Source organism: Mizuhopecten yessoensis, unplaced genomic scaffold (genome assembly GCF_002113885.1).
Source record: "Mizuhopecten yessoensis strain PY_sf001 unplaced genomic scaffold, ASM211388v2 scaffold3961, whole genome shotgun sequence".
NCBI lineage: Eukaryota > Metazoa > Mollusca > Bivalvia > Pectinida > Pectinidae > Mizuhopecten > Mizuhopecten yessoensis.
The window spans coordinates 260311-282687 of NW_018405306.1; the positions used below are offsets into that span (position 1 = coordinate 260311).

The 22377-nt window shown below is 34.9% G+C and overlaps 1 protein-coding gene across 1 annotated transcript; it reads left to right on the plus strand.

Moving 5' to 3' along the window:
• Positions 1 to 3192: 3192 nt before the first annotated feature.
• On the plus strand, positions 3193 to 21488 carry LOC110448249 (soluble scavenger receptor cysteine-rich domain-containing protein SSC5D-like). Its single transcript, XM_021494407.1, has 14 exons — positions 3193 to 3272; positions 7670 to 8104; positions 9189 to 9231; positions 11223 to 11379; positions 12520 to 12680; positions 13178 to 13300; positions 14050 to 14197; positions 15347 to 15519; positions 16245 to 16283; positions 18516 to 18663; positions 19266 to 19438; positions 20368 to 20412; positions 20911 to 20931; positions 21392 to 21488. Exons 1-14 carry the CDS (start codon positions 3228 to 3230, stop codon positions 21394 to 21396), a joined length of 1716 nt encoding a protein of 571 aa, XP_021350082.1. The 5' UTR covers positions 3193 to 3227; the 3' UTR covers positions 21397 to 21488.
• Positions 21489 to 22377: the final 889 nt, after the last annotated feature.

The window sequence follows — 22377 nt, forward strand, 5'->3', positions numbered from 1 at the left end:
CTTCCAAAACAAGTAGAAGGTGAGTTCTCAGAAAAATGTTCGGTTTTTTTTACTTGATCTTTATTTAGCGATCAACGGATGCACTGAAGCAAAAGATAAAAGAACAGAGTGTTATAAAATGCTAAAATTCCACTCCAGAAAAGCATCTTTATTAAAGTACAGTGTTTGTAAGTTGACGGGAGCCGGCAATCAGGACGTTCAGTCGACGACGAGTTTAAATTTACTTACTAAAAAAATAAATAAGATTCAAAAATTTACTCTGAGTATTTATGAACCCATGATATAGGTTAAGAAACCTTTATACATTAGTAATAATCTAAACTGATTGCAAAATGTCCTATAAACAAGTAGAAATATGCATTTTAAAGAGGTGACCTTGATTTATATTTGTGCGGTTTGGACACTCCGTAACTTATAAAATTACGACTGTGTACGGCTGTGACATTGGATGCAAAGTTGTAAAATTGTACGGTGATGACTGCATATTCGCACATAGCGATTGAGCGGTTGGGACTTCCATCACTTAAACCTTTGTCTGTCTTTATAATTGCAAATACAAAGAAACACATTTTTCCAATGGAGTTGCACTTCTGTTACGAATGTAGCTTTGGGAATGAAAATCCACAGAATAGCATTGACAATTAATGCTCAATCATGGAAAAGTACATATTAAAAATTTGAAGTACAAAACTTGATCCTTGATCGTCTCATTAGTTTCTGATGAAAGTGGTTCATATGTTCTTCATATTGACCCAGAGCCAGCTGTACTGTCAAAGTTATCGTCCAAGGACATTTCAGCAAAGCTTGTTTCCAATTCCTCATCCTGACTGTACTGTGACAGTACAGTAAGCTGGCTTTGGGTCAATATAAAGAACATATGAACCACTTTCATCAGAGGCTAATAAGAATGTACTTGATGGAAAATTATGGGGAATTATATTACAATTATGCGTCTGCAATTTATTTTTTCCTGAAGAAAGAAGAATTTTCAATGTGTTTTTCCATGATTGAGCCTGAATTGTCAATGATATTCTGCAGATTTTCATCCGCAAGGCCACATTCGTAGGGCAGTAGGGCAGCTCCATTGGCCTTATCTACAGGATGTACATTCAATTCACCATAAATTTCCAAAGGATAATAAGTATCATTTTTCATTTTAGAGGTAATGACAGATTTGGCAATTCTCCACCATTTACAAGGAGGGATATTTTTGTCAATAACAGAATTTTGTTATTTGCTAAGATAATTCGTTTTGCATCTCTAATCATTGAAATAACCGAATTACGTAATTGTCTGTATTTATCCCACGAGGTGGGAGTATTTATTTGCTTAGCCTTATAATGTTGCCTATTTCTCTGCCTCGTTTTCAGCCGGATTTCATTATTCATCCATATTTTATCATTACGTCTAATTGTCACTGTCCTGTGATGATTCAATCTATTACAAAATATTATCCTGCGAATCGCACTGAATTTGCTACCTAGCAGTTGGCCATCTTGTTTTTTTTATCTATCCCAAAATTTAATATGCGTACCTCATATAGGGACCATGGGGAACCTTCACGTTAAATTTGAGAAAGATTCCTCTAGAACTTTCAAGAAAAAGCGCTAACAATGTTTAACACTCAAAATTCCAGATTGCCGCCTGTGGGCCATCTTAATTGGTTTTCCCGATCAGTCTTAAAATTAAAATATGCACTAAGGATCATGGGGAACTTGCGTAATTCAAGATGGCTACCTGTCGGCCATCTAAGCATTCTAATTAGTCCCAAAATTCAAGGTGCGTATATAGCTACGGACCATGGAGAACTTTCATGTGAAATTTGACAAAGTATCCCAAAGATACTTTATGAAAACTAGCGCTAATAAGTATTGTTTAAAGACAGACGGACGGACGAACAGAATGACAGACAGACGGACCATGAAGCACGGACGAAGGGCGATTTGAACAGCCCACCGTCGTTAAAAAACACGTAGTTCTGTAAAGCAATATAGCGCTTTGACGTCATAACTTGTGTCTTATTGAAGCTATATATTTCCGTGTATTTAAAGCGTCTGAAGATTGGCAATGAAAGCGCTAATGGTTCACAGATATTCGTGTCTCTATTTATACACATCAGTCAACGTGGTGTGCCTTATTACCTGCAATAAATGCAATTTACAGTACGTGGGCGAGACCTGCACCCAGCTCAATGTCAGGATCAAAAACCACCGCTGCTCCATCAAGCAGAACAAACCAGACTTCCCTGTGACAAGGCATTTTAATATGCCTAGCCATAGTTTGAAAGACATGCAGGTTGTTGCCATAGATCATTGCCCTACATGGGATGTAACGAGACGACGTACTAGAGAACGGTTTTGGATCACCAATCTACAAACCCGCTACCCTCGAGGTATGAACGAACGATAGGCGGTTGCCATCCGCTCGTTTTCCTTCCAGGAGGCATTTGGCCTAATGATGCATTACTGCACAGTTAGTCTGCTATCTCGCCTGCCTGCTGCTTCATGTCAGTGTGTGTGACCAACAGCCGTTGTCAGATTGATTTTGCAGATTTATACAGTATCTTAGCCATTTCATCTACTTATTCCTCATGCACTCACTTATTTGATAATTACATGCATAATTCCTGCAAACCAAAAGAGGCACATGCATTATTCCTGCAAACCGAAAGAGGCGACTAAGTGTGGACCCCCCTGCTGTGACTGTTAGTTCCATCGCAGTATTGAGAGGCGACTAATGAGACATTCCGTAGCAAATTGGAGATTTTGCACATTTACCGGGCCAGATTTCCACAGGCACATGTTCCACGTTTTTGATATCTCTCGTTGGCTCACTTTATATGATAGTGAATCTTGCGCAAGAATAGGTCCTCTACATCAGCGTTCCTTGTCCGCGATGCTCTCAGCTTAATTGCTGCCTTCGGCTCTCTTTAGCCGAGGGGACTATTGGTTTTATATAATAGCTATATTTTCAATTATAGTATATCAATTCTATCTTCTTGTAATATGATGTATATGTACATGTAACTTCTGTTTCACTGTGTCTTGAAAAAGGAGCGGATCGCTCCGAAAATTTGACAACCTAAACTTGTCCACACTGTTGGAATTACTTCTTTACCCCATATATATATCTATATATATATTCTTATCAACACTGTCAACTGACCTTCAGACAGGTTTTGCTTATCTAGACTATGCACGAATATTTCTAGGTTATCGAAGCCAATTATGTGGCTTGTTCTTGCAACAACTGACAGCACTTACATCATGATGGTAAAATATCCTTTTTTGTACATAGCTTACTGCCTATTTTATTGAAAAAAGGGGAAACCCCCCCTTTGAAATAGCTATATTTACACTTCGTAAATATGTATTTTCATCGAATGAAGTTTATACAACGTCTAATAGCATACCTTGTATGGACGACTAGTCTATCGTTGTGTCGGTGAACAATGTTTATGAAGATATCAGCCTGAATGCTGTATTGCAGAATAAGCTAAATTGATTTTTAATTATTTTAATAATTAAAATGAAAGTTCCATTTCTACGAATGGACTACTAAAATACAAATGTTAACTTTGGATCTTTAATATGTCATTGCATGGGGTTGAAAGGTGACGATAAAAACCACAAAGATTTTTCTATAAGACGAGAACTATAAACACAAGGTATTCTGATAACAGACAAGGGAAAAAAACAACAAGGTATTCTGATAATAGACAGGGGAAATAAACACAAGGTATTCTGATAATAGACAAGGGAAATAAACACAAGGTATTCTGATAATAGACAAGGGAAATAAACACAAGGTATTCTGATAATAGACAAGGGTAATCAACACAAGGTATTCTGATAATAGACAGGGGAAATAAACACAAGGTATTTTGATAATAGACAAGGGGAATAAACACAAGGTATTCTGATGATAGACAAGGGGAATAAACACAAGGTATTCTGATAATAGACAAGGGGAATAAACACAAGGTATTGTGATAATAGACAAGGGGAATAAACACAAGGTATTCTGATTATAGTCAGGGGAAATAAACACAAGGTATTCTGATAATAGACAGGGGGAATAAACACAATGTATTCTAATAATAGACAAGGGGAATAAACACAAGGTATTCTGATAATAGACAGGGGAAATAAACACAAGGTATTCTAATAATAGACAAGGGGAATAAACATAAGGTATTCTGATAATAGACAAGGGGAATAAACACAAGGTATTCTGATGATAGACAGGGGAAATAAACACAAGATATTTTGATAATAGACAAGGGGAATAAACACAAGGTATTCTGATAATAGTCAAGGGGAATAAACACAAGGTATTCTGATAATAGACGAGGGAATAAACATAAGGTATTCCGATAATAGACATGGGAATAAACACAAGGTATTCTGATAATAGACAAGGGGAATAAACACAAGGTATTCTGATAATAGACAGGGGGAATAAACAAAAGGTATTCTGATAATAGACAAGGGGAATAAACACAAGGTATTCTTATAATAGACAAGGGAATAAACACAAGGTATTCATAAACACAAGGTATTCTGATAACAGCCAGGGGAATAAACACAAGGTATTCTGATAAAAGACCTGGAAATAAACACAAGGTATTCTGATTATAGACAGGGGAAATAAACACAAGTTATTCTGATAATAGACAGGGGAATAAACATAAGGTATTCTGATAACAGACAGGGGAATAAACACAAGGTATTCTGATGATAGACAGGGGAAATAAACACAAGATATTTTGATAATAGACAAGGGGAATAAACACAAGGAATTCTGATAATAGACAGGGGGAATAAACACAAGGTATTCTGATGATAGACAGGGGAAATAAACACAAGATATTTTGATAATAGACAAGGGGAATAAACACAAGGTACTCTGATAACAGACAAGGGGAATAAACACAAGGGATTCTGATAATAGACAGGGGAAATAAACACAATGTATTCTGATAATAGACAAGGGGAATAAACCCAAGGTATTCTGATAATAGACAGGGGCAATAAACACAAGGTATTCTGATAAGAGACAGGGGAAATAAACACAAGGTATTCTGATAACAGCCAGGGGAATAAACACAAGGTATTCTGATAACAGACGAGGGAAATAAACACAAGGTATTCTGATAACAGACGAGGGAAATAAACACAAGGTATTCTGATTATAGACAGGGGAAATAAACACAAGGGATTCTGATAATAGACAGGGGAAATACAGGGGAAATAAACACAAGGTATTCTGATTATAGACAGGGGAAATAAACACAAGTTATTCTGATAATAGACAGGGGAATAAACACAAGTTATTCTGATAATAGACAGGGGAATAAACATAAGGTATTCTGATAACAGACAGGGGAATAAACACAAGGTATTCGGATAATAGACAGGGGAAATAAACACAAGGTATTCTGATTATAGACAGGGGAAATAAACACAAGTTATTCTGATAATAGACAGGGGAATAAACACAAGGTATTCGGATAATAGACAGGGGAAATAAACACAATGTATTCTGATAATAGACAAGGGGAATAAACCCAAGGTATTCTGATAATAGACAGGGTAATAAACACAAGGTATTCTGATAACAGCCAGGGGAATAAACACAAGGTATTCTGATGATAGACAGGGGAAATAAACACAAGATATTTTAATAATAGACAAGGGGAATAAACACAAGGAATTCTGATAATAGACAGGGGGAATAAACAAAAGGTATTCTGATAATGGACAAGGGGAATAAACACAAGGTATTCTTATAATAGACAAGGGAATAAACACAAGGTATTCTGTTAATACACAGGGGAAATAAACACAAGGTATTCTGATTATAGACAGGGGAAATAAACACAAGGTATTCTGATTATAGACAGGGGAAATAAACACAAGTTATTCTGATAATAGACAGGGGAATAAACATAAGGTATTCTGATAACAGACAGGGGAATAAACACAAGGTATTCTGATGATAGACAAGGGGAATAAACACAAGGTACTCTGATAACAGACAAGGGGAATAAACACAAGGGATTCTGATAATAGACAGGGGAAATAAACAGAAGGCATTCTGATAACAGACAAGGGAAATAAACACAAGGTATTCTGATTATAGACAGGGGAAATAAACACAAGTTATTCTGATAATAGACAGGGGAAATAAACACAAGGTATTCTGATTATAGACAGGGGAAATAAACACAAGGTATTCTGATTATAGACAGGGGAAATAAACACAAGGGATTCTGATAATAGACAGGGGAAATACACAGGGAAATAAACACAATGTATTCTGATAATAGACAGCGGAAATAAACACAATGTATTCTGATAATAGACAAGGGGAATAAACACAAGGAATTCTGATAATAGACAAGGGAAATAAACACAAGGTATTCTGATTATAGACAGGGGAAATAAACACAAGGGATTCTGATAATAGACAGGGGAAATAAACACAAGATATTTTAATAATAGACAAGGGGAATAAACACAAGGAATTCTGATAATAGACAGGGGGAATAAACACAAGGTATTCTGATGATAGACAAGGGGAATAAACACAAGGAATTCTGATAATAGACAAGGGAAATAAACACAAGGTATTCTGATAACAGACGAGGGAAATAAACACAAGGTATTCTGATTATAGACAGGGGAAATAAACACAAGGTATTCTGATAAAAGACCTGGAAATAAACACAAGGTATTCTGATTATAGACAGGGGAAATAAACACAAGTTATTCTGATAATAGACAGGGGAAATAAACAGAAGGCATTCTGATAACAGACAAGGGAAATAAACACAAGGTATTCTGATTATAGACAGGGGAAATAAACACAAGGTATTCTGATAAAAGACCTGGAAATAAACACAAGGTATTCTGATTATAGACAGGGGAAATAAACACAAGGTATTCTGATTATAGACAGGGGAAATAAACACAAGGGATTCTGATAATAGACAGGGGAAATAAACACAATGTATTCTGATAATAGACAGGGGAAATAAACACAATGTATTCTGATAATAGACAAGGGGAATAAACATAAGGTATACTGATAATAGACAAGGGAATAAAGACAAGGTATTCTGATAATAGACAGGGAAATAAACACAAGGTATTCTGATTATAGACAGGGGAAATAAACACAAGGGATTCTGATAATAGACAGGGGAAATACAGGGGAAATAAACACAAGGTATTCTGATTATAGACAGGGGAAATAAACACAAGTTATTCTGATAATAGACACGGGAAATAAACACAAGGTATTCTGATTATAGACAGGGGAAATAAACACAAGGTATTCTGATAATAGACAGGGGAAATAAACACAAGTTATTCTGATAATAGACACGGGAAATAAACACAAGGTATTCTGATAATAGACAGGGGAAATACACAGAAGGCATTCTGATAACAGACAAGGGGAATCAACACAAGGTATTCTGATAAAAGACCTGGGAAATAAAGAAGGTATTCAGAGCAGAGAATTAAAACATAATATTCTTACGACAGAGAAGAGGAACAACGTATTTTCTATATATTTTGATATCCTCTTTTTTTGCCACTGATAGTTTGTTTGAATTATTATTCGTTTTGTTGCGCTTGTTATCAATTTTTGATTTTAACAGATACTGAGCGTTTGGCTAGTTGCCATTCATATAGCAAGTACGGCTTGTGCGGCCTCCCATGTCGAAAACCCGAATCAAGTAGAAGTTATTCCGCCTGGCGTTGATTCAAGCTTTGAAAAACAGAAAACATTGAGAAATGGACACCATGACTATGATGATGGCAATTACGAAAATTATCACTGGTCACATGTGCACGGTGGTTATGTCCAGTCAAGTGGTCATTCCAATGGACACGAACAAACAGGCATCGTCCACGCAGATTATAGCCATAATGGCTGCATGCTATGCCCAAAGACGAACGGCATGTGTGTTCATTTGATTGGTGGACAAGAATGCGACATATTCGTCAACAAGTGTTACCCTCACTTGATGCAGAGATGGGAACACTACGGAAATGTCTATTACCGTATAGATATGGGTGCTACAGCGGCCAGGGTAAGATAAGAATTTCGTCAATCTAATTAGATTAACAAAGGAGTATACACTCGAAAAATATAACTCGAAATGTAACATGAACTATTGTAAAAGATGAACGTACGACACATACGGATACACCTATAACATTTGGTAATAGATACAGTATGCCAACAATGAATTACACTGTCCTTCTAGGACTCATTGGTGATGTTAGGTTAAATGCGGTGTAAATTCAGGTAGCAGTATACAGTAGAAACGGCCCGACTCTGATAAACAAAGCACATGTCGAGGAGATGTAAACACAGCGGATTTACCCTACACAACACATGTATACATGTATATATATTTATAAACAGCATTACATTTACAATACATATAAAGTACTGAGAAGTATATAAACTTGTGTGAAAACCATGGTTACCACATCAAAAATTACCAAAAAATGCCAAAAAATGCTATTTTTGACCCAAAATCTGACCCCCGCAACTAGTAATTTTTTTCCTAAGTTCTGTCTGAAACTAAAGATTACCTACTTGGTTGTGGAATTATCTGGGTCCCAGTAAAGTTGTCAAACTTGATTTTTTTGCAATTTTGCGTCGTGTGCTGTTGTCAAAATTTTACCTCCTGTAAAGCTAGCTTTTCATGTGTAGGCACCCTTTCGGATTATGGCCAAAATTTTGATCTCGAACCAATTTTATTTTTACAAATGTGAAGCTCACATAGCCCACCTCATAATGCTTATACTAATTTTAGTACAGTTTTATTTTTATATTTTTTTACATATCATTTTACAGGGGTGAGCCATTTAACAAAAATATCACACATGGCCACAACCCTCTACTGTATACTGCTACCTCAGATCAGTCTTTACTACTGTTTATACAGAAGGGGAAGTTCGTAAAAACCCGGTGATTTTATGAATTTCAAAAATTAGAGAAGTAGTGGTTTATTAAAAAAAATCCACCAGCAAAGTTAACCATCCAGTATTTCGAAAGATGAACATAATAGACACGTAGGTGACTGTACCTTTGCAAGTAAAGTAATTGATTCTTTTTATTATATGATTATGTTTTAGTAAAACTATTGTGCTTTTGATAAACAGTCTGCCTGGGTAAAGATATCAACAGCAGATTGGAGCTGTGGGGGTAAGGACTGTCTATTTTCGTTCTCATCAAACAACGGCTTTATTAAGACCTGCGTAGTTACCGTAGATTTATAGAGAATAATACATGCCTTTTTCCATATTACACCTAGTATCAACCCGAGACTTCAATATCAGCCCGAGGGCTGATAATGGTCGAGGGTTGATACTGGGTGTGATATGGAAAAAGGCATGTTTGATTCTGTTTATTGCTGTCAATTAATAATATAATAATATGTAAACAGATATAATCGATAAATTATATGGACAGATAGTAATACATAGATAGTAATGCTGGGTTTCAACTAATGCTATATTTAAAAGGTGCCTGTTTTCATCTGGACTTTTCAAACTTTGGAAATATTTCACTGCGGTTTCTACTGTTCTAAACCGAATTTCCTTTCTTCATTCTCAATATCAAGGTATATGAAAGTGGACCTCCATTCAAAGCATATCGCTTTTGGCAGCTTTATGCATCTTCTAGGCAATCAGGGGCGGATCCAGGATTTCCTAAAAGGGGGGGCCGAGAATATTTTTTCTCAACAGCCAACGGTGTGCTGCCAAAGGCAGCAGCCCGAGTGCGTAGCGCGAATAGGGGGAAGGTACAGAAGGGGGTCTTCCCCCTCCCGTAAGGGGGGTTTGGGGGATCTCCCCCCAAAGAAATGTGTTTTCTAGAACGTCTCAGAAGCGATTTCCCGTGTTCTGAGGATTTTTTTTATGTTTAATTAACAAGAAAAAAAAAATAAAAAAAATAAGTATGGCCCAAAGACTTTTTTTTGTGTACTGGAAAGAAAATTAAAATTTCGGTTCAAATTCTCTATCAACAGCGTGTTTTAGAAGTCAGATGGTATTGTTATAGGGGCAACCTGGTGATACTTTCTTGTACGTACACGATGGTAAGCTATAAGTACCACAATGAGATATTATGTTGTACATACAAGATAGTTAAACAGTTCCAACAATATATATAATACCAAAATAATTAAATGGATAAATTTAGTCGATTATACATAATATTGTCAGCCGAAAAAAACCTGTATCGTTCTTGTATAATGATATGATTAATATCGCCCGGGCGGGGGGCAATGTTTTAGGCAAATAGTAACAACAGGTTATACTGTTTTATTACCAATGTAATGATTTTAAAATATTTCTTTAAATCCTTTTTAAAAGAAGTATTCCATAAAAATAAAATGTTGCAATGCATTTTACAAAAATATAGCTGTTCGAAATGCGGGTGTTTGAACATAGAAATAAAACAAAAGTGCATGGGACAAACTTGGAATCCTTAACATTGCAAAAGCCTACACTTTTCTGATGTCGTCACCCAGGATATATAACAACACGAAATTAAATGTCAAGCTTTTATGTCGCAAAGCCTATGAAAAACTTGTCAAGGAAAGTAAATCTTTGGTGACTTCATCTTCTATATAGAAGGGATGGTACTAAGACAACGTGTCATATATATGTTCTGTGTTTAAAAGAAAAATAGGGACATTTGACACACACGAGGTAAAACAGGTCATGTACAATGAATAAAATATGACACTGAAAAAAAGAAAACATTATTAAAAATATTCTGTTATAAATTTTCTAATAGATATCTTATTTCACATTAAACAAGATATATAATATAGTATATGAGATACCTTTTATATATCATATAAAATATCTTATACAGCATCTCATTTAATTTCTCCTTGAGCAACTGTTAAGACGGCTTGCCATAAAAAGCTCCTATGTAAATTCTACCGTAAATGCTGTAAAAAACCCTTTTTATTCCCATGTAAATTCGACCGTAAATGCTGTAAAAACACTATATATTTTCATGTAAAAACTGTCGTAAATGCTGTAAAAATACTGTACACACTACTGAAAATACTGTAAATACTCTTTGAATCAATTTTGTAATTTCTGTAAGGAGTTCGGTACAAACTACCGCAAATGCTGTAAAAGTTCCTAAATACTGTAAAAACTTATTTGACTATGTTTCAGACTGTCTCCAAAGTATATCCACCTCGCCATACATTACCGGCATTATCCCGGGATATCTAGCCGTGCAACACGGAGGCGTATGGGGTCACGTGTGTGCGGAGGACTGGACCACTCACAACAGTTATGTCGTGTGCGGGATGATGGGACACTTTCACACGTGAGGAAGTGACGATGACCGACAGAGACATTTTGTTAGCTTAAATGCCGCTAACAACCATTGTAGGAAGTCGCATCTAAAAACGCAAAGTCTAAAACATTAACTCATTCACCCTTGAAGTTATATTTGAACTCTTCCAGTTCAAAGGTTTGAATAGTTCATTATGAAATCAGGGGTGAGTGAGTTAATATAATTTGTTTTAAAATTAGGTTATTCTATTTCTATTATTAAGGTCAATACGTCAAATTGAAAGGTAGATAAGTGAAGCATTATTTTGTAACAAGATGTCCGAATTGGTTTTATGGAACTGGGTTATTATTGTTAAGAAGATAGATGGAGTCTTCACAATTCTGCTTTTAGCTCCCTTAATTTCATGATATTCACTAATGCAATACGTACTTAAAGCTTTGCGCTGGTTTCCCGTCATTATAACAAACTGTCTAATATTATCTTTACAAATAAGACGAACATATTTTTAATTTTATTGGATGACTTCACTGCAAAGAAGTTGGTGTGTGGAAAGATGCCTGTCCATGAGACTAGCATAAACATTTCCTAATATTTTCCTGTTCATGAAATCACCATACAGTATGTGGAAAACTAAGTCTATATTTAGCCCAATTTTTATTCTAATTATTGTGGTTGCAAACCACCATTTATATTTCTGAAAATTAAACGATACAGAAAAGAAATCATTAATTATTTTTTTGAAAATATTATGAAATGGAATGTTGAAGTGTCTGTTTGAAATCCATCTGTGCCTCCTTATTAAGAAATATGATTTCATACTTAGAAAAAAACAGGGGGCGTGATTTGTGTATTTCTGATCACTGAAACAAGTAATTCCTCGAGACAGCCAACTAACCAAATAAGATTTTCATTTGGCATTTGGCCAAAAAACATATAAGATGTATACAAGAAGATTAACTTAATAATATTGGTTGAAATTGTTTTTCATTAAACATTGAATAATTGTCTATTTAAATGGCAATATTGAAAGCATAATCATGCATAGCTATTTCTTTTTAAATTAATTCTTCTCATCTTTAAATTGAGTTAATTGACAATCTGTATCTTTGTTATTTAGTGCAAATATTTTATTATCATATTTATATGCACATATGCTTTTTTCATCAAAAGGCATCCCGCCCACCACCACCACGTATACCACCAAGCCCACTGTCTGATGAGCGGAATCAACTGCAGGGGTCACGAGCACCATTTGTCTCTATGTCCGTTTGACGGGTTTTCATCTGTTAATTGTCCAAGCGGAAAGATAATTGCTGTGGATTGTAACCCAGGTAATAACACCACACAGAAACCTGGGTATATGATAGTTTTTTTTTTATTACATAACTGACCTATTTTACGATGTCATACGGCCATGTCATATGGTATTACACACGTGTAATAAAACCTAAAGATGCTGCAGTTGGTAAAAATTGGGAACTTTATCAACAAAATTTTTGTTCCCTGATAAACTTTAATGTTTTGGTTTTTAAATGAAATTGGAAAGTTTAATTCAAGTGGTCATTATTATTTTCATTGCAATTAAATCTGTTCAGTATAAAAATAAAATCTGGAACTATTTTCCACTGTGCGGAATGACAATACTATGACCGGAGTACTTTAATTTTGACGTAAATAGAGTCTGCTGATAACTTTCAATTGTGTTTAAAGTGGGTTGTTTTTCTACAAATTGTAAATGTTATATGATAAATAGAATCTTACGAGATCCTTTATATATTATATATGACATCTTAACGATAACCATTAGTATAACATGCCGTATCCATAGCGACGCCGGCCCCTATCCGCGTACCTACTACCTACGTACCTACTACCCACGTACCTACTACCCCAACACACCCAACCACAACAGCAGCAGCAGCCACACCTGTGCCCACCACGCCCCCGAAAGGTTTGTAAACATGTATTTCCGATTATTGTTTTTATTTGGTAAAATTATAAAATTCTTACTTTTTACAAGAAAGGAGGTCGTATTTTGAGACTTTTCATTTCAAAATTATCTTATTTGAGGCAAAAGGTTGAAATATAGACGATAAATGCACACAACGTTTCACAATGTGGGTAGCGTCTATTCTCTATCGTTAGTATTTGACAATAAGACAAACCATTTATTACTGCTATCGGTGTAAAGTTGCTAACTTTAAGTTGTGACAATGATTATACTAACTAATGTATGGTAGGATGTGAATTAAGCTATATGTATATTGCGTGCATGTAAAGCACATTGTACGATGGATTGCGAATGTCATATTAATGATTTATGAAGAATACATAATGTACATTTTAACAGGAAAACGGAGCCAGTATATCTGAGCACAGAAAATAAAATCAAATAAAATCTAGGATATGATATATATGATGCTCTATACAAAGTCAGAACTTTACATAAGCTATCCCTGTTGCCCACTTCCGATTGAACCTAAGATGTGAAAGAGGGTCTCTGATTGGTCAAAATTTAAGGAGCATTTATAAATATAAAGGTCACCTGAACGTGACCCTGACCGCGACACAGGCGTAGTACGAAGTTAACGAAGCCATATAACATATTATTTTAATCAGATTGGGGTTAAATTTACTGTCTCCGGAATTAAAATTTCTCGACTAGTTTTCCCCATTAAATTATTATAAATCCTTTTCAAGAAATGTTGAAGGTACGTCTAGTCAACGGACCTAGCGCCATGGAGGGTCGGGTTGAGGTACTTCACAATGGTGTTTGGGGGACGGTTTGTGACGATAGCTGGGACGATGATGACGCGAAAGTCGTCTGCGGCATGCTAGGATATAATACGTGAGTAAAATATATACCTGACTATGTGGTTTAATAAATGTTTAAAATTAATGTGCTGTGTAGGAATCTGATGCTTACGAAAACTAGACAATCTATTGCGTGACTAAATATACCATTTGCAATACCAGTTGTTATGTCTCCAATTGTCCTCTAAAATATGTCAGAAAAGAATCTTGTTACACCATTTAATTTTGAAGATAGGGATACTAATATAACCATAGGTAATTACATATTACAGTAATTAGGCGTTACATGTTAAGTTAACTTATACTTTTATAACATATCAATTGCCAAATTGGGATTTGGCACCTGGCCCCGGATTCATCAACGTTCCTTAACTTAAATGTTTCCTTAACTTAAAATCGCAAGTTAATCCTTAGCTAAGGTTTTCCGAAAAAATGCGTTTCATGAACGTTCCTTAATTTTTTGTTTTGTTAGCTTTTTGTTGTAAATAACCAGTTTATCATTAATTTAAAATTTGGTTCACAAATATAATTTGCATAACATGTGATCCGGCGTTTCCATGTGGAAATAGATATGAAAATACAGTACATATTTTTGTGATTGTTTACTGTATATTAGATAACGATACATTTTGATTGATGATATATCTCGTTATTTTAATATTTAGCTCATTGTAACCCTTTGTGGTTCTCCAAACCTGTCTGATGAGAAAAAGAAAGCACTTTCCATACTAAGTTAGTTTAAACCTCCATTAAAGGTAGCAATACGGTCAATAATATATATAAAACTTGATAGCTGCTATCGTTCTAATTCTCTTTATGATTCTTTTCAAATTTCCCTTTTTTTTCTTATTCCTTTCCTTTACGTTCACACACACATTTGTTTGTATTTGATAGATTTTGTTAGATTTTGTTGTCAAGTATTTTGTATAATGTAATGTACTGAAGAAGGCGTTTTTAAGTTGAGATAACTTATGGTGCCCGATCCTTTTTGTTGCATGGCATATAAGATATGTTTAAATCGAAACACATTCCGTATTACAAATAAAAGATGTTAAATCGACACATTCAGTTCACTTACTTAAATTATCAAAACACGTTGTTGTGTGCGACTGAACAACGCCGATGAAGAAAGAGTTCCGAAATTACATAATTTTGGAGACTGTTGATTCATACATTCCTTCAGCGCGACCGCTTTACATGCGTCCAAGGCCAGGTACGGGAGTGGTACTGGTCCTATTTGGTTGGACGAGACCCAGTGTGGAGGTCAAGAAACCAACCTTGGTCAGTGCTCAATGGAACCTTACGGACGTGGGGACTGTGACCACACAGAGGACGCCGGTGTCATATGTCAACCATGTAAGTGAATAATGTATCAATATAGTGACTGTCGAGTATAAAGAATGGCCGAATTATGGCATCCTCGATATTCCAGGGGTTATTGGGGTTAAACTTATTGGCTTCGAAGTCGGGCGTCGCTCCTCTGTCATCTTCAAATGACAAGCATCAGTCTAGTGATTGGTCAGGTTTTTTTACCCGACACCAATAAAATAGCTAGCCGCGTGCCTTCAATTTTTCTATGACATATTCCAGGGGTACAGAGAGCGAAAGTGAGCGAAACCCCTGGATATCGAGGATGACCTAAATGCAACCTAGTTAAGAATACAAAATGATAGAAGAAACAAATTGTGATATAAAGTAATCGAATTTAACACAAGACAAATATTTATGGCGTCATGTTATCACCTGTGTGTGTCTTAAGTTCTCCAGCGTGAAGAAATTTTAATATACAAGTAAATGTAAGGTATATACAATACCTTCACAAAAATATATAGAAAATCACGATGTAAATGAACCTAAACGGGTTTGTTTATCTCGAAAGAACCACTATCTTTGATTAAGAAGTTTAAATTGTCAATGGAGTAGGTTTAACACTCCCCTTAAAATCATTGCTGATCCTTGTGACATAGAGGAACCTTATATATGTATAAACGTATCCACTACGGATTTGGGGAACTCATAATGGGGACAGGGGGGGTGCGAAGAAACAATATATAATCTGTTTGTATGATTCATAATTACAGTGACTACCACATCACCCACAACTACCAGAGCACCTACAGGTTTGTATAATTGTAGGTTTGAAGTTTTTGCCTTCGAAATAGCTTATGACGATTATTTAAAGAAATAATTTGTTTTTGACGGGGAAAATTCATCGTTAGGTATCTATTACAGTGCAAATACACATGAAACGTTGCATGAAAATGGGATTAAATTGAGGTAAGGCGTTTGCTTGTAAGTACACCAGAAATGTGTCATAAAAATGTAAGTACACATGAAATGTGACGTCACAATGTAAGTACACAAAAAATATGACGTCACGATATAAATACACATAAAGTGTTGTGACGCAAAGAACTATGACATAATTTCTTGCTCAGGAAAAAAAAATCAATTTATATCATCGGGCCTGATATATAAAAATGATTCAAACATTCTTCATTTTCATGGGAATCCAATCTCAATACCAATCTCATTCGTAAATCAGAAGGATTGCTTGAAAAAACAGCAAAGCTACATATATTGACAAATTCATTCCGTCGACAAGGTATTGCAAGGTTTGTAATATAATCAATTTAATAAACAAGGGAAATACTGTCATCCCCTACAAATACAGTAAAAATGTAACATTCCATCTATGACGTAGCGGAATCTTTTAAGACATTATTTACTTCTATTCTTAATTAAGAAATCACCACTACTGATAATAGTGAAATACTTTACCTTGAAAACTTAAGGATCCCTGTTACACCGTCGGCAAAACACTAAGAGTTCCAGGGTTGATTTTCGTACGTACAGTGACCTCTCCTTAATTTTGTTTTGGGTATAGCTGTAGTACATCTGGGGCAGAGTACAACAGTGGATCGGGTAGCTCAGTTTGATCGAGCGACAGAATAATCATCGGAGGTCTAGGGTTCAAATCCTGGTTGATTCAAATCAATGTCTTATACTGAAAACACTGCAGTTGATATTTTCATTTGATTACCTCATCTTTATTTTGAAATTTTCCACTAGGTTCGGTTTACATTTCAGACAGTAATTATCAATGATATGGTCATGCTGGAAACAAAGTTCCACAGTGTATTATTGTAGTTTAAGCAGTGGTACGGGGTCTTTGAATGTTGAATATACAGATAACTTGTCAAGACATGAAATATCATATTCAATAAAACAAATCACCTTGACCTGAAAATGTTTCCAAAACGGTTATTAAACTATATTCTTCAATGATTATTTAATTCAAAATTTGTAATAAAACACTACTCTAATGGACAATTTCACATAGTCGTTTAAGGAATATTTAGCGGGGAAGAACGCATCGTCTCTTGTGCTACGCTAAATCTGTACAAACTGGAGTCTATAATATGTATGTACGAAGGATATGTAATGGTGTAAGTTTCACAGATTCATATTCTACATCAGAGAGTATACATTAATTTATATAGCATCATAACATTTTTTTCTTTTTACTCACCTGACACTCGCGATTCTGCTAAAAGATCCATAAATGTCTCGGGGAGAAAAGGGTAAGGGCAAAATTACATTACCTAAATGTAAAATAAGGAAAACGCCTTATTACAGCAAGGTGTAGAATTTTGGATCAGAAAGTCAACAGCCCAAATTTTGATTTGCACTCTTGGACTCTTGTCCCCATTATTTACATGACAGTTGCATCTATTACTGGGAAATCTTAAAGTCAACAAATCTACCTACTCTCTTTACTATCCTACAGTAGATACATTTTAAATATGTAGGTAATGTACGATGTTTGTCAAGCTCGGTAGAAACATTGCATTTGAGCATGGTCATGAGATACTGTTAGAAAAATCTGCATTACCATTTTAAAACAGCATTACAACAAATCTTAATTAAATCTATGACAAGAAAGAAAGATATGATCTTGAAGTTGTAACAATGGAACTCAGAATAGTCTGCCTTTATACTATAAACGTACTTATTTTAGCGCACTCAAATTTAAGCACACTATCAAATTAGACAATGCAACAAAAGAAAATAATAAACAGGAACTTCAATTAGCGTTATCATAATTTAGCGCAATAATTAAAACGTAAGATGCGCTTAAGTAATATAACCGCTAAAATATGTACGCTTACAGCAATTGTGTAGTATTTTTAATCATCTGTTTATGCAATAATGTAGATAGTTTTGTTTTAATAACCATATTTTATATTGAAGAGTATAACATATTAATCCTTGTTAAGAGTTTGTTCTATATATTTTGAGGAACCGATATGAACAAATCAAAAACATGAAATCTTAAACATTTTTTCAAGAAATGTTGAAGGTACGTCTAGTCGACGGATCTAGCGCCAGGGAGGGTCGGGTTGAGGTACTTCACAATGGTGTTTGGGGGACGGTTTGTGACGATAGCTGGGACGATACTGACGCGGAAGTCGTCTGCCGCATGCTGGGATATCACACGTAAGTTAACAACTCGCACAACTTAATCAGCCAATCAGAAAGTGTTTCATACGATTGTAATTTCTGACTAAAATATGTTCCGGTTATATACAGTACCTCTAAGTTATTTGAATGTGTTACTATTGATTTAGTTTGTATTTAATGAATTCTAAGGATATTTAACTTTTGAAAAAAAGTATATAGTTTCACTTTTCATTTTGATATGTGATTGCGGATATTATATGGGGTCACACGTCAGGGGGTGTTCCTGACCCGCTTTACCGGCTTGGTTTGTACCCTTCCGGTTGTCAAAAGCAGAAGGCTGTAGCGATCTTATATGCCATTAAACCTGCCAAAAAGCCATTTGAAGCCTATGTCAGGTATGTTTCTGTAAATGTAGACAGTTATCATTAGTGTTTAACTTCAAATACTAACGCTATTAGCTCAAAAGCTTAGTAAAACACAAAGTAACTTATTTAGTTGTACGAGTCCTTAAATGTACATTTTTCATGAACGTTTCTAGCATTATTTTATTGATAGTTTTTCCGGTTAGAAAATAATACGAAACTATCACTATGCTCAATCACAATCTCAATCTTCCTCCCGCCATCGTGTTTCTATAGGACAATCGCAGTACACACGTCCAAGGCCAGGTACGGGAGTGGTACTGGTCCTATCTGGTTGGACGAGACCCAGTGTGGAGGTCAAGAAACCAACCTTGGTCAGTGCTCAATGGAACCTTACGGACGTGGGGACTGTGACCACACAGAGGACGCCGGTGTCATGTGTCAGCAAGGTAGGTTCTATATTTGTTTCGGCATAAAAGACAAAATATTTCTTGAATACGAACAGTGAACTCGCCTTCAATTTTATGTATAATATCTCAGGTCTAATTGAAGGATGTTTCTTCTTGGCTACCTTTATTACATATTTTTTTATGTTATTAGGTGGGGCAATGCGATATTTGCTCATTTCTGTATAGCAAGTATATGTCTAAGATTTCTTCAGAATATTGATAAGAAAATGATAGATTTAACTCGCAAACTCGAACACTAGATCAATTATTCTACGATTACATGGTAGTCGACGAATCCGAGGTTCGCCCGACATCGTCATGGTTTGATCAGTTGGAACGACAGACAGCACTAGTACTGCAAATATTGCGGATAGTAGATGATAGATGTGAAAAAAAGAAGTTTAATAAAGATGATAACATTTAATAAGATATAAAATAGCTGAACAATGAAAACATATAGCCATCGGTACTGAGAAAAGAAGTACAAACAGAAGCTGTACATGTAAAGTACTTGTCGTTTACAATTTACAATTTCTCCAATGAATATTTACCTTAGTAGGGGCATCCATCAAATATTGTCAAGGACACTTTTCACATGGTTGATAACCTTCACAGGGAAAGTAGATTACCTGCAATTTGACATTGTACGAAACTTCGTAGCTTTCGACAATATCCCTTGTCCGACTGAATAACCAGTATTTATTTGTCAATTGATGTTTTTGTCCACACCGGTATGAGGCAATCTTTGGTTACGAAGGATCTTCACCCGTTATTGAAGTGTGGGTAGGTCGAGTGTTTTCAAATCCGGTTTCAGAATTTGTGTAAATAATCCTCGTTCTACCTCTCCGCGGTGGTAGCACACTCGTCTTTCATATTTGTTGTAAACTAAATAAAGTTTGTTCATATTTTATCTTTTTGTTCGTGTGTAGCTTTGACTACGTCATCACAACCCAATGTTACAACGACACCAATAAGTACGTATATCAGCTTTGTACGATTACCTTCTTATAACGTTTCCTGGTTAGATTATATCTATAAAAATAACGGTGCAATGAGACAAGGATCCTTAAACAGCAAAGTAGTTGCAGTATACTGTATATAAAGGATCCTTGTTCCATTGCAGTGCTATTTTTCGTATAAAGAGTACCAACCCTTCATTTCGTTTTGGATATAACTATAACAACATAGTTCGGCCAGGTCACTTCTGCTGACCAGGTAAATCAGTAGGCTAGAACAGTAGTACAACAATAATAATAAGAAATCACGATGATAATGATAATGATAAAACAAACGAAGGTTAAAAACTAGAGTCACTCAAACATTCACTATACAAACGAAACCAATGGGAAAAACAATCCTACGGCACAATAGTTTGTATGACAGTTATAGGACGTAATTGGCTAGGTCTGTTTATTGAATATACATGTATATGTAATAGATAATATTATAATGTTCTGTATTTTTGTTTTCAGGGGGATCGTGGATAAGCTTTGGTTTGTTTTTCACAATTATCAATATTCAATTTTATTAAGTTATACAAATCTAATTTTCTTCCAATACTCTGTCGATACTGTTCTCATTGTTATGTGGTATGAGAAAAAAACACCATGTTTCCTTTTCAACAATAAAATATAAATTGAAATAAAATGAAAAGGTGATTAAAACCCCCCAATAAAAACAACAAAATCCCAAAGAAAAAAAAATAAAAAAAAATAACAAAATGACATCAGCCCACCAGCCCCTAAGTTTTTATGAAGAATTTCTCGACTGCATTTTACTACTAGCTTATCTCCCCCTAGTTTAGAACTTGAGGGTCTAGAATCAGACATCCAAGTGATCAAAATTATTAGAGTTAGTTTTTTCTTAATTATTTAATATTCTAGAGACGGTGGGCAGTCTAGCTGATCACGTGTTAACTAGAGATAAAACTTGTGTTGTCTATTGTATTTGTAGGTTGACGAGATACCGGCAATCCGTCAGTATGACACTACACCTCAATGAAATACATACTTTTAATTGTTTCTTTCAGTGGGTATCAATAATAAATTATTCCCATTTATATGAGCGTTTTATGATTATTATTTTCATTATGCACAGATTGAGTTGAAAATTGAGAAAAATCATAACATTTTTGAATAACATATTTAATTTCTTCATTAGTAATTAGTTTCATCGACATTGCGTTGGCGGTCAATATAAGTCTTAAGATCAAATCAAAATTCCATCACATAACATTTAAAAGATATTTTTATTTAGTCATTTAACTACTAAATACAATTCGAATAATACATATATAAAGTGAAAGTCACTTTCCTTGATCAGCGGAGAAGCAAAACATCCAAACTTTTGAAAACAAGTCACGTGTAAAGGATTTATCCAATATATTTGCGGTCATATAAAAAGTAAAAAATGTATCGTTAAATTCGAAAAGAAACGTTTTTTTACCATAAAACTTCAATGCAATATTTTTGTGTTGAAGATCAACGATGCAAACATATTTCTGTATCTAATATCTACACAATGCATGGTTATAAAATAAAGAATTAAGTAATCAATGATATTCAGATAGCTTTTATTTTGAATATCATTTATAAAAAAATATTTCGCAGCTACACTATTACTTTGAAAACTTAATCAAGGTTAACTCGTTGGTGTTACTCTCTCGCTCACGAAAACCTACTATGGTGCACTAGTCAACAATGAAATATATATCTGTCAAGTTTGATAATGCAATATTAAGCTCAATAAAAACACATTTCTGTACGAGTTACTTCCCTTATGCAAAATATTTTACCTTGAATATGTATCAATGTATGATATCATAAAGGATAATTAATTGCATAGTTTTCATGGAAATGACACCGACTCTAGAAAGTTCTTGTCGGCTATAATTATTCTCTTTATTTCCTCCAAAATGAAGATTACATAAACAGAATAAA